The sequence below is a fragment of the Pelodiscus sinensis genome, chromosome 30 (assembly GCF_052426305.1).
Source record: "Pelodiscus sinensis isolate ZL-2025 chromosome 30, ASM5242630v1, whole genome shotgun sequence".
Classification (NCBI taxonomy): Eukaryota; Metazoa; Chordata; order Testudines; family Trionychidae; genus Pelodiscus; species Pelodiscus sinensis.
In genome coordinates this window covers 14,105,114-14,121,774 of record NC_143081.1, presented here as the reverse complement: position 1 = coordinate 14,121,774, position 16,661 = coordinate 14,105,114, and the positions used below count along the sequence as shown (strand labels likewise).

The 16,661-nt window shown below is 45.1% G+C and overlaps 2 protein-coding genes across 2 annotated transcripts; one reads left to right on the top strand and one right to left on the bottom strand.

Annotated features, from left to right (window-relative positions):
• Positions 1 to 3,893: 3,893 nt before the first annotated feature.
• Positions 3,894 to 4,835, top strand: LOC102445200 (olfactory receptor 5BS1-like). The gene has a single exon (XM_006135710.4). The coding sequence runs from the start codon at positions 3,894 to 3,896 to the stop codon at positions 4,833 to 4,835; it is 942 nt and encodes a 313-aa protein (XP_006135772.4).
• Positions 4,836 to 13,385: 8,550 nt separating this feature from the next.
• Positions 13,386 to 14,315, bottom strand: LOC102444957 (olfactory receptor 5AP2-like). The gene has a single exon (XM_006135709.2). It carries the CDS (start codon positions 14,310 to 14,312, stop codon positions 13,386 to 13,388), a length of 927 nt encoding a protein of 308 aa, XP_006135771.1. The 5' UTR covers positions 14,313 to 14,315.
• Between the last annotated feature and the right edge of the window lie 2,346 nt (positions 14,316 to 16,661).

The following is a 16,661-nucleotide window of genomic DNA, read 5'->3' as shown; positions in this document are numbered from 1 at the left end:
CCTGGGCACGAGGATCAGGACTTTGCCAATGTGCAGCGTCAGGAAGCTGTGAGCCAGAGGCAGGCCCGGCTCACAGAGCATGGCAGGAGCAGGGCTACTGGGTAACACACTGAAGGGGGCTGGCGGGACATCCCAGAAGAGTCGTACCAGAGCACCCCGTGTGGTAACAGCTTTGTACCAACAGCCCTCACACACACACACACATTCACATATACACACACAGACACACATAGATACAGACACACACAGACACACAGACAGACACACATGCCCACGGACACACATACACAGACACACAGACACATGCACACACATACACACACCCACATATACACGCACACACCTACACACACACACCAGCCCACATTCAGGACAGGGTGTAGGCTAGCATACAGTGATCCGATCTCTGCGCACAAGGCCAGGCTGGTAGTGAGATGATGCCAGAGGGTGACAGCAGGAGCGGTGTGTGACTTGTTTGGACCCGTGGATGACAATGTGCCCTCTGGGACTCGTCTTTCTCCAGCCTGGAGACCATGTGACCTTCTAAGCTGAGTCCATTGTCGGGTGCAGGCCTGTATTCGGCTCCGAGTAGCCATCAGACCTGGGGAAGCCACGACCAGGCTTCATGGAACCGCATTGTCATGACCGCAGGGTAGTTCAGTCCCTGCACCTGCGCCCACCTGCAGGGCGGCCCCTGCTGCTCCCATTGGCCAGGAGTTGCCTCCAATGGGAGAGGACAGGACGGTGCCTCCACATGCAGGACAGCACGGTACCATTTGTTCCCTCTGCCAAACGGGAATTGTGCCAGAGATGCACCCCAATCCCCTGAACCTTCCTGCACCCTCCCTCCCTTCAAAACCAAGAACCATGACCCCTCCTGAACCCTCCAGTGCACCCCTCACCATCCCCATGACCCAGCTCCCGCAGCCCACCCCCGCCCACCCCTGCATCCTGCTTCCACTCCCCCAGCCTACACTCAACCCTGCAGCCCACCCCCGCCCACCCCCGCTCACCCCTGCATCCTGCTTCCACTCCCCCAGCCTACACTCAACCCTGCAGCCCACTCCCCACACACTGAACCCCACAAAAGCTACTATCCCCGGGCCCCAGAAGAGTGAATCCAGCCCTAATTCATGGTTGTGGCTGATTCCTCCCGAGGGGAAACCACACGGAAAGGTGAACGATTGATTCAGATCCTGGTTAATGACTTAGAAGACTTGAGCTCAAATCACTGCCCTGCTACAGGCTTCCTATGTGACCTTGGGCAAGTCATTTAGTGTCCCTGTGCCTCAGTTTCCCAACTCTACATTGGGCGGGTGGCACTTAGCTAACTCACGGGGGTAGGGGTGGGGATACCTATATTAACAATAGTGAGGAGCTCCAATTCTGTGGCAAGAGGGAGAGGGTAGAGAAGTCTCAATGCTAGGCAGAAAGAAGCCAACTCAAACACATCACTGGCATAATGTGCCCAGTTGGTCAAAATACCAGGTCAGTTATTGAGCTGGTATAATCGGTGCAGTGTCAACTGTTGTAGGGGACCTGCAGGGATTGATTTTATTTGAGGATCCATAGACAAATCGATAAATCAAGGAAAAAGCACATTGATCTTTGTAAATCTGCCATATTGTGCACTGTAAAATACCCCTTCCTTCCCAATCCAATGAACAGCTAGACTGTTAAGCAAGAGACAGATGTCCCAGAGGAAAAGCCAGAACATATTTAGACTCCTCAGAAATAATTAACTCTTGTTCTTTGAGTCAGGACATTTTTTTTAAAAAAGTTCTGTTTCCAACAGGAGTGCGGCACAGACCTGAACTATATATCATGATCCAGTTCCATGTAGTAACCGACTTTTCAGGGTAAGGACTACCTGATGTTTTGAGATACTCTGTTTGGGAGACATAGAGGGAAGGTTGAATGAAAGTGAGATATTGCAGAGATAAAGAGAGAGATGGTGATTGATACATGTGAAGACAGACCCACAGAGAGATCCAATTTGTACAACACAAGTCCTAATTTTCAGGAGAATTGCAGAGGCAAGAAGAGAAAGCCTAGAATATCAACAAGTTATTTTTTTGCAATCACATCGCAAAGGAAAGATTATTACACCTGGGTAGCACTGCCCAGAAAGAACACAATAGGTACTCACTCTACTGACTTTGGGAACCTTTCACTCATGCTAAGTTAGGTGGTCAGGCTGAGACAAAATGGGAAAAACACAAAAGACGAGTTGAGTATTATAGCCCTTGTGCTGACTAATCAGTCTAGGCGTGGCGGTACAGGACTGTGGTACTACGTCTAGCGATGGTCAAGAGAAAGCACGAAGCCTGGATCCACTCTTTTGGTGAGTAGATAATTTCCAAACCAAGTAATTTGGGAAATAAACCAGGCTGGTTCTTTAATTGATGTAAATTGAAGCAGTTCCCTTGAATCAAGGATCTGAATAATTGTTTTTACCCTGCCTAGAAACTTTTGTCTGTATATATAATGCAGCATAATTCACTACATGGCTGGTGGAAAATATTAATATTCCAATGTGGTGGTGTCGTAGATATGTAGAGGTGCAGAGTAGTATCTGGCTCATTTTTTGTAGACAAAAAGACAGAAGGATGGTTTGTCTGAACCATGTGAAATCCTTGTTCTATTGAAGACAATGGCATCTGTAGTTGATGTCAATAGCACCATATAGCCCATGCTTCTAGATTGTCTTTCTTGCAGGACAATCAAAAAACACATGTTTAATCCAGCCATCACCAGCATGAGTAGTAATAGTTGGCCAAAAAAATGCCATTTTTTTGCAAAGGAAAGATCATTTAAAAATGTGAAGAATTGTTTGTTTCCTTTTGTGTTTTGTTTGTATTGTTTCTTTGAGTGGGGAAATCAAATCCAATCTTAGAAAAAAAGTTGGTTTTAGTAATCTGAAAATTAAGTACTCTAATAAAGTCACTTGTTAACTCTAAATGCTGAAAAAATCATGTTATGGGTTTTGAATCTATCTACCTATCTCTCCCTCCCTCTCTCTCTCTTCCTACACTATCTATCTATCTATCTATCTATCTATCTATCTATCCCCACACACCCCATCTATCTATCTATCTATCTATCTATCTATCTATCTATCTATCTATCTATCTATCTATCTATCTAATCATTTCTCCTCTCTTTCTCTCTCTCTGGATTGACATTGAACAAATGGAATAACTGGAATTTAAAAAAAAAGTTTCTCCATGAAATCATTACACCATCATTCGAAATGAGGAATCTGTTTATCAGCATTTTGATCAGCATTTTGAACACCAGCATTTTTTATGTTGAATCTGGCGTAGCATCTCTGAAGTTCAAGCCAATTAACCAAGAGTTGCCTACATGTGGCTTCTGTGTCTAACAGTAGCCACCCAAGATAAAAAGTTTTAGCTAACATTTGTTCTGCCCCTGTGTAGAATAAATCTGGTTTCTAGCCACGAGTACCTAATAGGATGTCACAAAGCGGAGGCAGAAAAATTGTTCTCCGTGGCCTCTGAGGATAGGACAAGAACCAATTGGCTTAAACTGCAACAAGGGAGGTTTAGGTTGGACATTAGGAAAAACGTCCTACCTGTCCGGGTGGTTAAACATGGGAATAAATTGTCTAGGGGGGGTGTAAAATCTCCATCATTTGAGATATTTAAGAGCAGGTTAGATAGACAACCTCAGAGATGCCTGGTCCTGCTGTGAGGGCAGGAGACTGGACTTTATGACTTCTCAAGGTCCCTTCCAATTCTATCTATCTATCCCCATACACCTATCTAGCTATCCTTACCTGCAAACTAAAATTCTATTTATTTTATTTTCATTTGTTACTTTTTACATATTTTTCTATCGTTACAGGTGAAAACTTTGCTGAATAAGCATCAATGGAGAACAAAACTTCTATCAACTATTTTGTTCTCTCGGGTGTTCCCAAAGATCCACAACTCCGGACTTTCCTCTTTTTTATGTTTTTAATTATTTACTTAATCACACTTCTGGGGAACATGCTGATTATGCTGGTGATAAAGACTGACCCTTACCTTCACACCCCCATGTATTTTTTCCTGTTTCATTTGTCCATCCTGGATATCTGCTATTCCTCCATCACTCTTCCTAACATGCTGAAGATTTTTTTAACGGATGAGAAAACGATTTCTTTCAATGGCTGCCTGGTGCAGATGTACTTCATTCTTCTGACAGGCTGCACTGAAATTTTCATGCTCTCCGCCATGGCTTATGACCGATACGCTGCCATATGCCACCCGCTGCATTACGCCACAACTATGAACCTACACGTTTGCAGTCAGTTGGTGGGTGGTGCCTGGTCTATCAGCTTCATTTATTCACTGGTCAACACCGTTCCTGTGTCATATTTACAGTTCTGTGGGCCAAACCAAGTCAGCGGTTTTAGCTGCGAGCTCCCATCCCTGTTGGACTTATCCTGCACAGAGACCCTCATCAATGAAATAGTCTTTACCTCTTCAGCGGCTATTTTAGGATTGATTGCATTCCCCCCTACTCTGATCTCCTACGTGCGGATCATCTCTACCATCCTATGGATGCGCTCCGTGGAGAGCCGCCGGAAAGCCTTCTCCACCTGCAGCTCCCACCTCATTGTTGTCACTTTATACTATGGGACTGGTTTATTTAGATACTTGAGACCCAACTCGGCCTCCTCAGTGGTTCTAGACAGGGTATTACCCATCCAGTACGGCATCCTAACCCCCATGTTAAACCCCCTCATCTACAGCCTGAAAAACAAGGAGGTGAAAACAGCTCTGAGGAGCATGTTGGGAGGGAAATCTTTTATTCCTCGTGTAATATAAATCCATTTGCTTACATGTTCCCTTCAATTGCCTGTTCCTCTTGTCTCAATGTTTAACGTTAATTGAGAATGTTTGCTCTGGTGCTGATTCGTTGACTTGGTTTCAAACAACCTTTGGCAGGAGCTTATCAAAAGTCTTTTATGGAGATGGGCATTCAGTTTCCAATGGAAAAAAATGGGTTTGGAAACTCATTAGAAACTTGTGAAAGTCTCATACTTCATTTGTTAATATATAATTTGCGTAGCTTTTTAGACAACTAGCTGGAGTGAGACCCTTCAGCCTGCTTCTCTCCCCAGTCTCCTCTCCACCTAAGTATCTTGCATATCCCACCGCGGTTGGGCTGAATCTCTCTCCGGGGGGCCCAGTCGAGGGACACCCTGTCTGTCTCCCTGTCCTGGGGTCTCTCACAGAGTCAGGGTCACGTCCACTGGCGGTAAGGGGTGTCTGAGGTTGCGGAGAATCCAGTTTGCTCAAGTGGAGATGACTCCGTCTATGGCAGAGTTGCGCCTGCCGACGTTCTTTGCTCCAGCGGGAACGTCCACAGACACCTCGTCCCTGCAGTGCTGGGTCTCTCCTCTGCCCACACGGAGGGAGTCCTCATTGCTGTGTGTATAACAGGGGGGTTTCCTTCAGCCTCCTGTAGAGCAAGAGCAAGAGCCTTGTGACCAGCAAGTGTCAATGGGAGAGGTTCCCCAGGTCTTTGTCCGTGTGTTTGGAAGCCCTGAGGGCACCGCCTTTTGCTCCTAGGCTGGGGTGGCCATATGGCCAAAGTGAGACTGCTGTCTAGTCCTGTGGGGTTGACCTGGTGGCTTTCTGGGCAGCAGTTAGACCCATGGCATGCCATAGGTTTGGTCAGAGACCTGGTTTGCTTTCAGGGCAGCAGGTCAACTGATCTAATAGGGTTTACCTGGTGGTCAGTTTGTTTTTAGGACACCAGGTAAACTAATAGACTTCAGTGGATTTGACCTGATGACCCGCTTGCTTCCAGACCCCAGGAAAACCCAGAGAATGCAAAGGGGATGACCTGATTGTCAGCTTCCTTGCAGGAGACCAGGTAAACCCCATAGAAGCTAAGGGGATTACCTGGTGGCTGCTTCATTTGAAGACACTAGGTAAACCTATAGGATCTTACTGGGTTGACCAGATGGCCACCTTCCTTTAAGGACGTCCAGTAAACCCTTGGAATCCAAACAGGTTGACCTGGCAGCCACCTTGATTTCAGGACCTCTGATAAACCAATATTGTTGAATCGGGTTGAGCTAATGTCCATCCTTCTTTCAGGACACCAAGTCAACCTCTGTCCCCCACCTTGGATCCTAGAGATTGCTCCAAGGTTCCCAAAGGGTGGACCTGGTGGCTGGCTTGCTTTCAGGAGACCAGGTAAACCCCTAGAAACTCATTGGTTGACCTGATGGCCAGCTTCCTCACAGGACAGCAGGTAAGCCTATTGAATCTAAAGGGGTTGACGTGACGGACAGCTTCATTTCTGGATTTCAAGTTAATCCTTGGAATCCAAAGGCTACATCTACAGCTCCCCATAGTTCAGAGAATGGACACACACCTGTTTTCTAGGTCTGAACACTATTAGAGGTGAACGTCCCAAAATGAAACCTAGCCAAGAAAAGAAAAGAAAAGAAAAGAAAAGAAAAGAAAAGAAAAGAAAAGAAAAATACAACTAAACTTAAAATATATTGTAAATTAATAATAGTAACAAAAAAATTCAAAGAAGTACTAAAGTTAAAATCAAAATAACAACAGATATAATATATAACACAGCAATGATAATAGGATATAAAATACAATAGGAAAAATTAAATTAAAGACACTTGCACAAATGAAAAATACATATACAGCAGTAAAATGAAGGAAGGCATATAAATGAAATTATATCTATGAAGAGGTAAAAAATAGAAATATTTATAAACAGACTTTTTAAGACTGCTTTAGGGTTTACCTTGTGGCCAGTTTGCTTTTAGGACACCAGGTTAACTCATAGGGTATGTCTACACTACAAAGTTAATACGAACTAACAGCCGTTAGTTCGAATTAACTTTAATAGGCATTACACAGGCAAACCGCAAGTTCGAACTTAATTTGAACTAGCAGAGCGCTTAATTCGAACTAGGTAAACCTCATTCTACGAGGACTAACGCCTAGTTTGAATAAAGTGGTTCGAATTAAGGGCTGTGTAGCCACTTAATTGGAACTAGTGGGAGGCTAGCCTGCCCCAGCTTGCTCTGGTGGCCACTCTAGGCACAACCAGAGAAACTCTTCTGCCCCCCTCCTGGCCCTGGAGCCCTTAAAGGGATATGGTCTGGCTACCGTGCCCGTGCCAGGTGCAAGCCTGCCAACACCCAGCCAGCAGACCCTGCACCTGGCACGGCACGAGCCAGCCACCCGCTGCCACCCAGCCCTCAGCCTCTTCCCAGGAGCCTGCCGAAGGCCACAAGAGGCGGGCACCCGCCTGGTCTAGTGCAGAAATCGTGGACCGCATCCAGGTTTGGGGGAAGCCTCCAACGTCCACGACCTCTGCACTAGGCACAGGAAAGTGGCCGTCTAGGGCAGGATAGCTGCCAGCCTTGCCACCAAAGGCCACATGCGAACCCAGGAACAGGTTTGCATGAAAATCAAGATGGTCAAGTGAAACCCCCGACCCTGAGCCCTGAGCTTAGAACATAAGAACATAAGAACGGCCGTACTGGGTCAGACCAACGGTCCATCTAGCCCAGTAGCCTGTCTGCCGACAGCAGCCAACACTAAGTACCCTGGAGGGGATGGACCAAAGACAATGACCAAGCCATTTTTCTCGTGCCATCCATCTCCAGCCTTCCACAAACAGAGGCCAGGGACACTGTTCCTACCCCCTGGCTAATAGCACTCCATGGACCCAACCTCCATGACTTTAACTTCTCTTTAAACTCTGTTATAGTTCTAGCCTTCACAGCCTCCTGCAGCAAGGAGTTCCACAGATTGATTATTTGCTTTGTGAAGAAGAACTTTATTTTATTAGTTTGAAGCTGCTACCCATTCATTTCATTTGGTGTTTTCAAAGGCCAAAACATCTTTTTTGAGGTGATGAGACCACGTCTGTACACTGTACTGAAGATATGGCATACCATCATTTTATACTTCCCCTCCTCCTTCTTCCCCTGGCTTCCCCCTTCCAGCTCTCTCTTCCCAGGTTTCCCCTCCCATCTCCCACCCTCTCTCTTCCCCTCTCCCACCTCCTTTTCCCAATATCCCCAGAGGTTAACCCCCCCCCCTCACAGTTTTGTTAAATAAAGAGAGTTTCTATTTTTGAACACACGTGTCCTTTATTTTTTACATTAGGAAGGGGGGCTAGGGAGGGGTAAGTGGAAGGAGGTGAGGGAAGAATGGGGCACGAGCCCCCAATGCAGAGGACTGGGGTGGCTCTGCGGGCTCCTGAGGGTGGAAGCTCTCCTGCAGCCCCCTGATTGACTCCCTCAGATGGCAGCCTGTGGCAAGTGCAGCCGGGCTGATGGCCGAGTGCTGTGATGTGCCGAGTGTGGGCACTCAGGGAACTCCAAGCCAGGACTGCTTTGCTGTCCCTCATTGAGTTAGACAAGCAAGCGGGGAACCCTGAGAACTGTCTGTCCAGGATGGGGGTCGGGTCCCTTTAAGCACAGCCCTCGCCTAGCCTGAGGCAGCAGCTCCACGCTCTAAGTCCTAACCTGATGCCCTGCCGGCACTGCTTCCGACCAGCCTTAGCCTCGGTTCAGGGTCCACTCAATGTGGACATGCTAGTTCGAATTAGTAAAATCTAATTCAAACTAGTTTTTAGGCCTAGAAGCACTAGTTTGAATTAGCTTAGTTCGAATTAACTAATTCGAATTAAGTTAGTTTGAATTAGTGCTGTAGTGTAGACATACCCATAGACTTCAGTGGAGTTGTCCTGATGATCAACTTACATATAGACACCAGGAAAACCTAGAGAGTACAAAGGGGAAGACATGATATCAGCTTCCTTTCAGGAGGCCAGGTAAACCCCATAGAAGCTAAGGGCTTGACCTGCTGGACAGCTTCATTTGAAGCCACCAGGTCAACTTATAGAATCCTACTGGGTTGACCTACTGGTCAGCTTCATTTGTTGCCACCAAGTAAACCCATAGGATCCTGTTGGGTTGACCAGATGGCCAGCTTCCTTTAAGGCCATCCAATAAACCCTTGGAATCCAAACGTATTAACCTGGTGGCCACCTTGATTTCAGGACCTCAAATAAACCAATATTGTTGAATGGGGTTGAGTTGGTGTCCGTCTTTCTTTCAGGACAACCTCTGTCCCCCACTTTGAATCCTAGAGGTTCCCAAAGGGTTGACCTGGTGGCTGGCTTGCTTTCAGGAGCCGAGGTAAACTTTAGAAATTCATTGGTTGAGCTGATGGCCAGCTTCCTTTCAGGACAGCAGGTCAACCCATAGAATCTAAAGGGGTTGACCTGATGGCCAGATTCCTTTCAGGATTTCAAGTCAATCCTTGGAATCCAAAGTCTACATCTACACCCCCCCCCCCGTCCCCACACACACAGTTCAGAGAATGGCACAGGCCTGTTTTTCTGGTCTCAAATCTATTACAGGAAATGTCCCAAAATGATGTCTGGCTAAGAGTCTAAGAAAAGAAAAGAAAAGAAAAGAAAAGAAAAGAAAAGAAAAGAAAAGAAAAGAAAAGAAAAGAAAAGAAAAGAAAAGAAAAGAAAAGAAAAGAAAAGAAAAGACAACTAAATTTAAAATGTATAGAAAATTAACAATAGTATCAAACTAATTGCACACAAATACTAAAATATAAAAATAAAAATAAAGTAACAACACAAATAACAACACAACAATGATTATATGATATCAAATGAAATAAAAATAACGAAAGGAAAAATAAAACTACAGACGCTTGCAGAAACGTAATATATGTTTACAACAATAAAATAAAGGAAGACATGCATGTGAAAATATATAGGAAAAGGTAAAAATATATAGAAATCTTTAAAATCAGGGCTTTTATTTAAAAAAATAAAAAATAGACAGAGACAAACACGTTAATCTGGAATCTGCGGGGAGAGATTCCGTGGGATCTCAGTTCCCAATCACACGAGAGGGGTTTCGGGGTTCCCCCGCTCTCTCTGTCTCTCAGTGTAACTGTCGTGGAACCCGGCTCTGGAAGTCCCAAAGGGCTGGAATTCCAGCTCTCTCTACACAGGGCAGTTCCAGGAGGCTGGGCGGGGGGGAGGTTTCCCTGTGCAGCTGGGCAGAGGCAGGGCTGCCCTTTCCCCTCCCCTCATTCTGATCGATCCAAGCGGGTTGACTTGGTAGCAAGTTAGCTTTGAGGAAATCAGGTAAAGCCATAGGCCCAATGGGGTTGACCTGGTGTCTGGTTTGCTTTTGGGCCTGCAGGTGAACCTCTGGAACTCAAGGAGATGTTTGAGCTTGTGTCTGGTTTGCTTTCTAGTCACCAGGTAAACCCCTAGGTTCCAAAGTGGTTGACCTGGTGTCCAGTTCCCTTTCATGACACCAGGAAACGCTTGGGATTCAATTAGGTCAACCCACTGGCCAATTTGCTTTGTGCCACCAAGACCCACCCACACATGCACACCTTGAATACTATTGGTTTCCTGTTGGAAGTCCTCAAGGGGTCACCAGGAATTACCTGTTCCCCTGCCCTTTGTCCCTGCAGTGCAAGTGTATTGTCCTGGTATCCGGTTTAGGATCCAATGGGTTGACCTGGTGGCCAGTTTCCATTCAGGCCACCTACTTAACCCCCTGTTGAATCACAGAGAAACCACCTTGTTCAGGCTCGGGAACCAGGAGGGTGGACACGTTTCCCACTGAGTCCCAGCAACGGGCAGGGAGAAGAGCCCATGAGAGCAGTGGGGCAGCAGAGAGCCCGTATCCGGTGGATATCCCAGGCCTCCGAGTTGAATAGATTATTACATCAGTTTCAGGTTCAATTGATCTCTCCAACTCTTACTTAACTGTTATTGTTCTAGAGCGAATGCATGGTGAGACGTGCCGACCTCCAGGGATGCAAGTATTTATCAAGCCAAACCCTACCCGGGCTTGCCTGGCCACTCTGGTGAATCTGGATATCCTCAGGACACTCACACGCCCCCGCGGCCCCATCAACTATCAACTCCTGATGGTCTACCATGGTGACCGTGGGTAATGGGGAATCAGGGTTCTCCATCAGAGAGAGAGCCTGAGAAAATGCTACAACATCCAAAGACAACAGCAGGGGTATGTCTAAACTACATGGCTCCGTCGACAGAGCCATGTAGATTTGTTTGTTAAGCAAAGGAAAATGAAGCCGCGATTTAAATAATCGCAGCTTCATTTAAATTTAAATGGCTGCCGCACTGAGCCGACAAACAGCTGATCAGCTGTTTGTTGGCTCAGCGTGCTAGTCTGGACACTCCTCTGCCGACATGAAAGCCCTTTATTGACCTCCCCGGTAAACCTCATCCTACGAGGCATAAGGGGGAGGTCGATAAAGGGCTTTCATGTCGACAGGGGAGCGTCTAGATTAGCGCACTGAGCCGACAAACAGCTGATCAGCTGTTTGTCGGCTCAGCGCAGCAGCCATTTAAATGTAAATGAAGCTGTGATTATTTAAATCGCGGCTTCATTTCCCTTTGCCGATCAGCCTAATCTACATGGCTCCATCGATGGAGCCATGTAGTTTAGACACACCCCAGGTGTGCAAATAACCCACATCCAACCTGGGAGAGAAAGTCTTCTTACCGTGTCCTAGGCAGATCCCGAGGGGATCGCTAGCCCTGTCATTACCCCACCTCACTGCACCAAGAGCTCTGCTCCTCCCCCAGTGGCGGAAAACCAGCTGGGGCACCCCCATTCCTAATGGCATGGCCCCTGCTCCTCCTTCCTACAGCATGACAACCTCATGGATCATGCCAGTAGCATATGCTTCTCTCAAAGATTAAGCCAGGCATGACAAAGTACACAAGGATGGTGCATTAAAACTGCCCATAGCTCATGGTTCCTCTGGTGGCTCCAAGCCTTTCTTGGACAACGATGGAAATTCTACAGCTAAAACATGCTGATGAGCTCTGACCTCACACAGCTGGGGTTGGTTCCATTTCCAATTTCTATTTTAACAGTTCTTTTTATTTTAAGATGTACATTTAAAAAAATAAATCTTTTAAAGCATTGTATTATTGTCAGTTACTTTCTTTTTATATAAATTCTATTCAGCGTCTCTTGCTTTGACCCTTTCGCCCTCTCACAATAGACATCCCCTCCCAACGTGCTGCTCTCCCCACTCAGTTTAGCCCCTCAAAAAAACCCATCTCCCTACAGCAATAGAATGTCACTGGTGTATTATAATATGTCAATGTCTTTGGCAAGCAGGGATGGCCAAGTAAATGGCCCTAATGGATGGGAATGTCTTTGGCTGGTATTCAGGCAAATGTGTCCATGGTTATAACTTCTTTATTAATGACACGAAAGAGGGAATTGATTGCACATTCAGCATGTTCACAGATGACACTAAGCTAGAGGGTGAGGTAGATACATTGGAGGTCAGGGAGGAGGTCCAGAGAGACCTAGACAAACTGGAGGATTGGACTAAAAGAAATCTGATGAAGTTCAACAAGGACAAGTGCAGAGTCCTGTCTTTGGGACAAAAGAATTCCAAGCATTGGTACAGGCTGGGGACTGCCTGGCTAAGCAGCAGTTCTGCAGAAAAGGACCTGGGGATGACAGTGGGAGAGAAGCTGGATATGAGTCAACAGGGCGCCCTTGTAGCCAAGATGGCTAATGGCATATTAGGGTGCATTAGGAGGAGCATTGCCAGGAGATCTAGAGAAGTGATTATTCCTCTTTATTCGGCACTGGTGAGGCCACATTTGGAGTATTGCATCCAGTTTTGGCTCCCTCATTACAGGAAGAATGTGGACTGATTGGAGAAACACCAGCAGAGGGCAACAAAAATGATGAGGGGGATGGAGCACATGACTTATGAGGAGAGGCTGAGGGATTTGGGCTTAGTTAGACCTGGTGACCTACAGAAGAAAAGAATCTGGAGCGGGGTGGAATTTGATAAAAGTTTTCAACTCCCTGAAGGGGGTTCCAAATAATATGGAGAGAGGGAGGCTGTTCTCAGTGGTGGCAGATGGCAGAACAAGGAGCAATGGTCTCAAGTTTCAGTGGGAGAGGTCCAGGTTGTATATTAAGAAAAACTATTTTCCTAGGAGGGTGATGAAGCACTGGGATGGGTTCCCTAGTGAGGTGGTAGAGTCTCCATCCCTCTAGGTTTTTAAATCCCAGATTGACCAAGCCCTGGCTGGGATGATTGAGTTGGGTTGGTTCTGCTTTGGGCAGGGGGCTGAACTCGATGACTTCAGGGGGTCTCTGCCAGCCCGGTGAGTCTGTGATAACATACCAAACCTGGGGCTGATGTAACTGCAGAACAATCAATTTCCCTCTACGTCAGATTGGAACCCCTGGTGTTCATTCAGCAGACCAATAATTTAGGGAGCTCTTTTTTCAGTATCATGTTGTTGCATTGAAAACCCAAATGTCTTCATGGCTACTTCCCACTTCTTCCCATGGCTTTCCTGAAGGCAACTTGCACATCCTTGTTTCTGAGGCTATAGATCATTGGGTTCAGCATGGGGGTGACCCCGGTGTAAAACACAGAGACCACTTTGCCAGTGTTCATGGAGTAACTAGTGGAGGGGCGGAGATAGGTGAAGAAACCGGGCCCGTAGAAGAGCAGGACTGTGAGGAGATGGGACGCACAGGTAGAGAAAGTTTTGCGTCTGCCCTGGGCTGAGTGGATTTTCATGATGGTGGCTAGTATACAAGTGTACGACGTGGAAACGACAAGGAAGCAACTTCCACCTACTGCTCCACTGAGCAGAAAAACCAGCACCTCGTTGAGATAGGTGTCCGTGCAGGCCAACTTGATCAAAGGAGGGATCTCACAGAAGAAGTGGTTGATTTCATTGGGACCACAGAACGGTAGCCTGGCTATGAAGGACGTATGTATCATTGAGTAGACAAAGCCACCAATCCATATAGCAGTGGCAGAGCACAGACAAGTTCTGCGATTCATGATGGTTGCGTAGTGCAAAGGCCGGCAGATCGCCATGTAGCGGTCGTAAGCCATCAGTGCTAGAAGCAAAGATTCAGACCCGGCAAAGGAGATGAGAAAGTACATCTGGGCCATGCAACTGGAGAAAGAAAGTGATTTAATTTTGGCCACCAACTTCACTAGCATATTGGGGAGAGTGACAGAAGAGTAGGAGATGTCTAAGAGAGACAAGTTGACCAAGAAAAAGTACATAGGGGTGTGGAGTGTGGTGTCTGCTCGGATAGCCAAGCAAATAGAGAAGTTGCCAGCTAAGGTCAGCAGATAGATGAGCAAGAAGGTCATGAAGAGTAGAGGCTGTATTTCTGGAAAACTTGAGAGGCCCAGGAGTCGGAATTCTGTCACTGAACTTTGATTGTTCATATCGGTCAGTTTACCTGCAAGCGGGAACAGTAAGGTGAATATACTCAGTTGAAAACAGCATGTAGATAATACAAGAATACTGGAACATAGAGACGGGACGTATATGCAAAACACATACTCCACCATCTCTTCCTTTTCAAATATAGTAGGTCGGGGACCATTGCTATATATCTCGTTTGAAGATAATTAATCCTTAAGCATATTTATTATTATTATTGTTGTTGTTGTTGTCGTTGTTGTTGTTGTATTCCCACCTACATAGTACCTCTTGATGTGCAATATTTAGGTAAAAATAATCACACAAAAGCTTTGTTTAGTGACATGGTGAGTGTTATGGTAATCTTACCCTGGCTGTACAGACCCAATTGACATCAAACCACGTTGAAAAGTCAGCAGATACTCAAAGTGTTTTGAATTTTTCCATCTTAACAAGTGCATCTTTTTTTAAAATAAAGGTGTAAAGCTCCTGTTAAGATACAAACCTCTTAGCTGGGCTGGCTGACATTTTTCTACCCACTAAAGCTCATAAGCACATGATGAAATCTGTCGTAATTCTGAACAGAAGAACCTGTTTAAAGTTAAACCCATGTTTAACCCTTTTCCTCCATATGGATGGATGCGTGCCTTTTTTTCTTACTGTCCTTTGAAAATTGCTCAGATTTTTTGCCTCATTTCCCCATCTGTACAATATGGATTTAACATTTCACACATCACAGGAATAAATCTAAAAATGAGTTGAAATTTTGAAACAAAACTTCCTTTCTTCTTTGACATTTTGTGTTTTTAAAAATAATTTTTCATACACTTTTTTGTATGAAAGTTCAATGGACATTTACGAGGGAAACATTTTCATTCCTTTAGTTTTGTACCAACATTATTTTACTTTTGAGAAAGGGAGGTTTATTTTCTTAGTTCTTTTTTTTTTTTTTTTTTTTTTGAAATCCTTTCAAATACACACAGAGGATTTTTTAAAATTAGACTAAACACTTGGGAAACTGGAAAATCACAGCATATTTTTTTTCATTTCCTCCAAATATCCTTTCTAATTTTGAAAAGCTGCAATGGAATCATAAAATATTTGAAAGTTGTTCTGATAAATCAATAGGAAAATCAGACTTTTCACAGTTCATAAAACAAAACACTTGTATGTCTTTGCATGACTGTGGACTTACATATATATTCTCTGTAAAGTTATGGGTGGGTTTTACCTACAGAAATTTATGTCCTAATATATCTGCAAGTCTCTAAATTGACACAGGACTCCTTGTTCTTTCTTCAAATCTATTATTTTTCATTCCTCACTACTTTTCCTCCCAATTATTTGGGATTTGTTCTTTCAACAAAGAAAGAGAGAAGGGATAGACAACATTATGCACCTAGGTGCCTTCTTGAATTCCGTTATTAAAAAAATCAGTTCTTTCTGAAAAGGACTTACATATATGCTCCAGTCACCCTGTGATTTCCATGAAGCAGAAGATCTCCAGAAGAAAATAGACTTTGATAAACACAGTTTCTGAAAAACATCTTTGGATTATCCTTTCTTACAAGCCTTGGAGATGTTCCAGTTGTGTGGGTGGATAACTTTTCTGGTGCATCAGATTCCTGCAGGATAGTTGCTCTCCTTAATCTGCAAAGAGTTGTTTCAGAGATCATTTATAAATTATAGACCCGCAAGAAGGATGTGATGGTTAAGACCTCCTCAAGTGTCTTGCCCATCCCCTTGACTCAGTGGAAGGACTACAGTATCTTCCTGGGCTTCCCTCACTCTAATTTTCAATGTCAACAACCTTGATGGTATAACTTTCTCTGGTCTCCCAATAGGCCTCATTAAAAAGTTAATGGTATTCTACTTTCTTCTTGAACTTTTTTCTTGCTGAAATCTAGGACATATCTGCTAGTGCTTCAAACCTGAGAGGGAACATGCCTGGGGGTTGTGGTTAGAGCCACGGAACGGCACTCAGAAGACTTGAATTTACTCTATCCACAGCAGATTCCCTTTGTAATTCTGAATACAATTTTTAAAGGTCGTTTGGCATCTGGTGGAATTTCAAAAGGAAGTACGTGACAAGCACTCAGTGAAAACAGTAATTATCAGGCACTTCGATACTACTGAAAATCCTTCCATGTTTCCAGATATCTTCACAAATCTGGTTTCTAGTGCTTGGGTTTACCATCTGTAAAATGGAGATAGTCGTCTTTCCTTTCTCTGGCCAGGTCTACACTAAAGGGGAAAGTCGACTTAATCATAGAATCATAGAATACTAGGTCTGGAAGGGACCTCGAGAGGTCATCGAGTCCAGTCCCCTGCCCTCACGGCAGGACCCAGCACTGTCTAGATGATCCCTGATA

Excerpts from the sequence above, each read along its gene's own strand:
- LOC102444957 (XM_006135709.2), bottom strand. The coding sequence starts at position 14,312 with ATGAACAATCAAAGTTCAGTGACAGAATTCCGACTCCTGGGCCTCTCA.
- LOC102445200 (XM_006135710.4), top strand. The coding sequence starts at position 3,894 with ATGGAGAACAAAACTTCTATCAACTATTTTGTTCTCTCGGGTGTTCCC.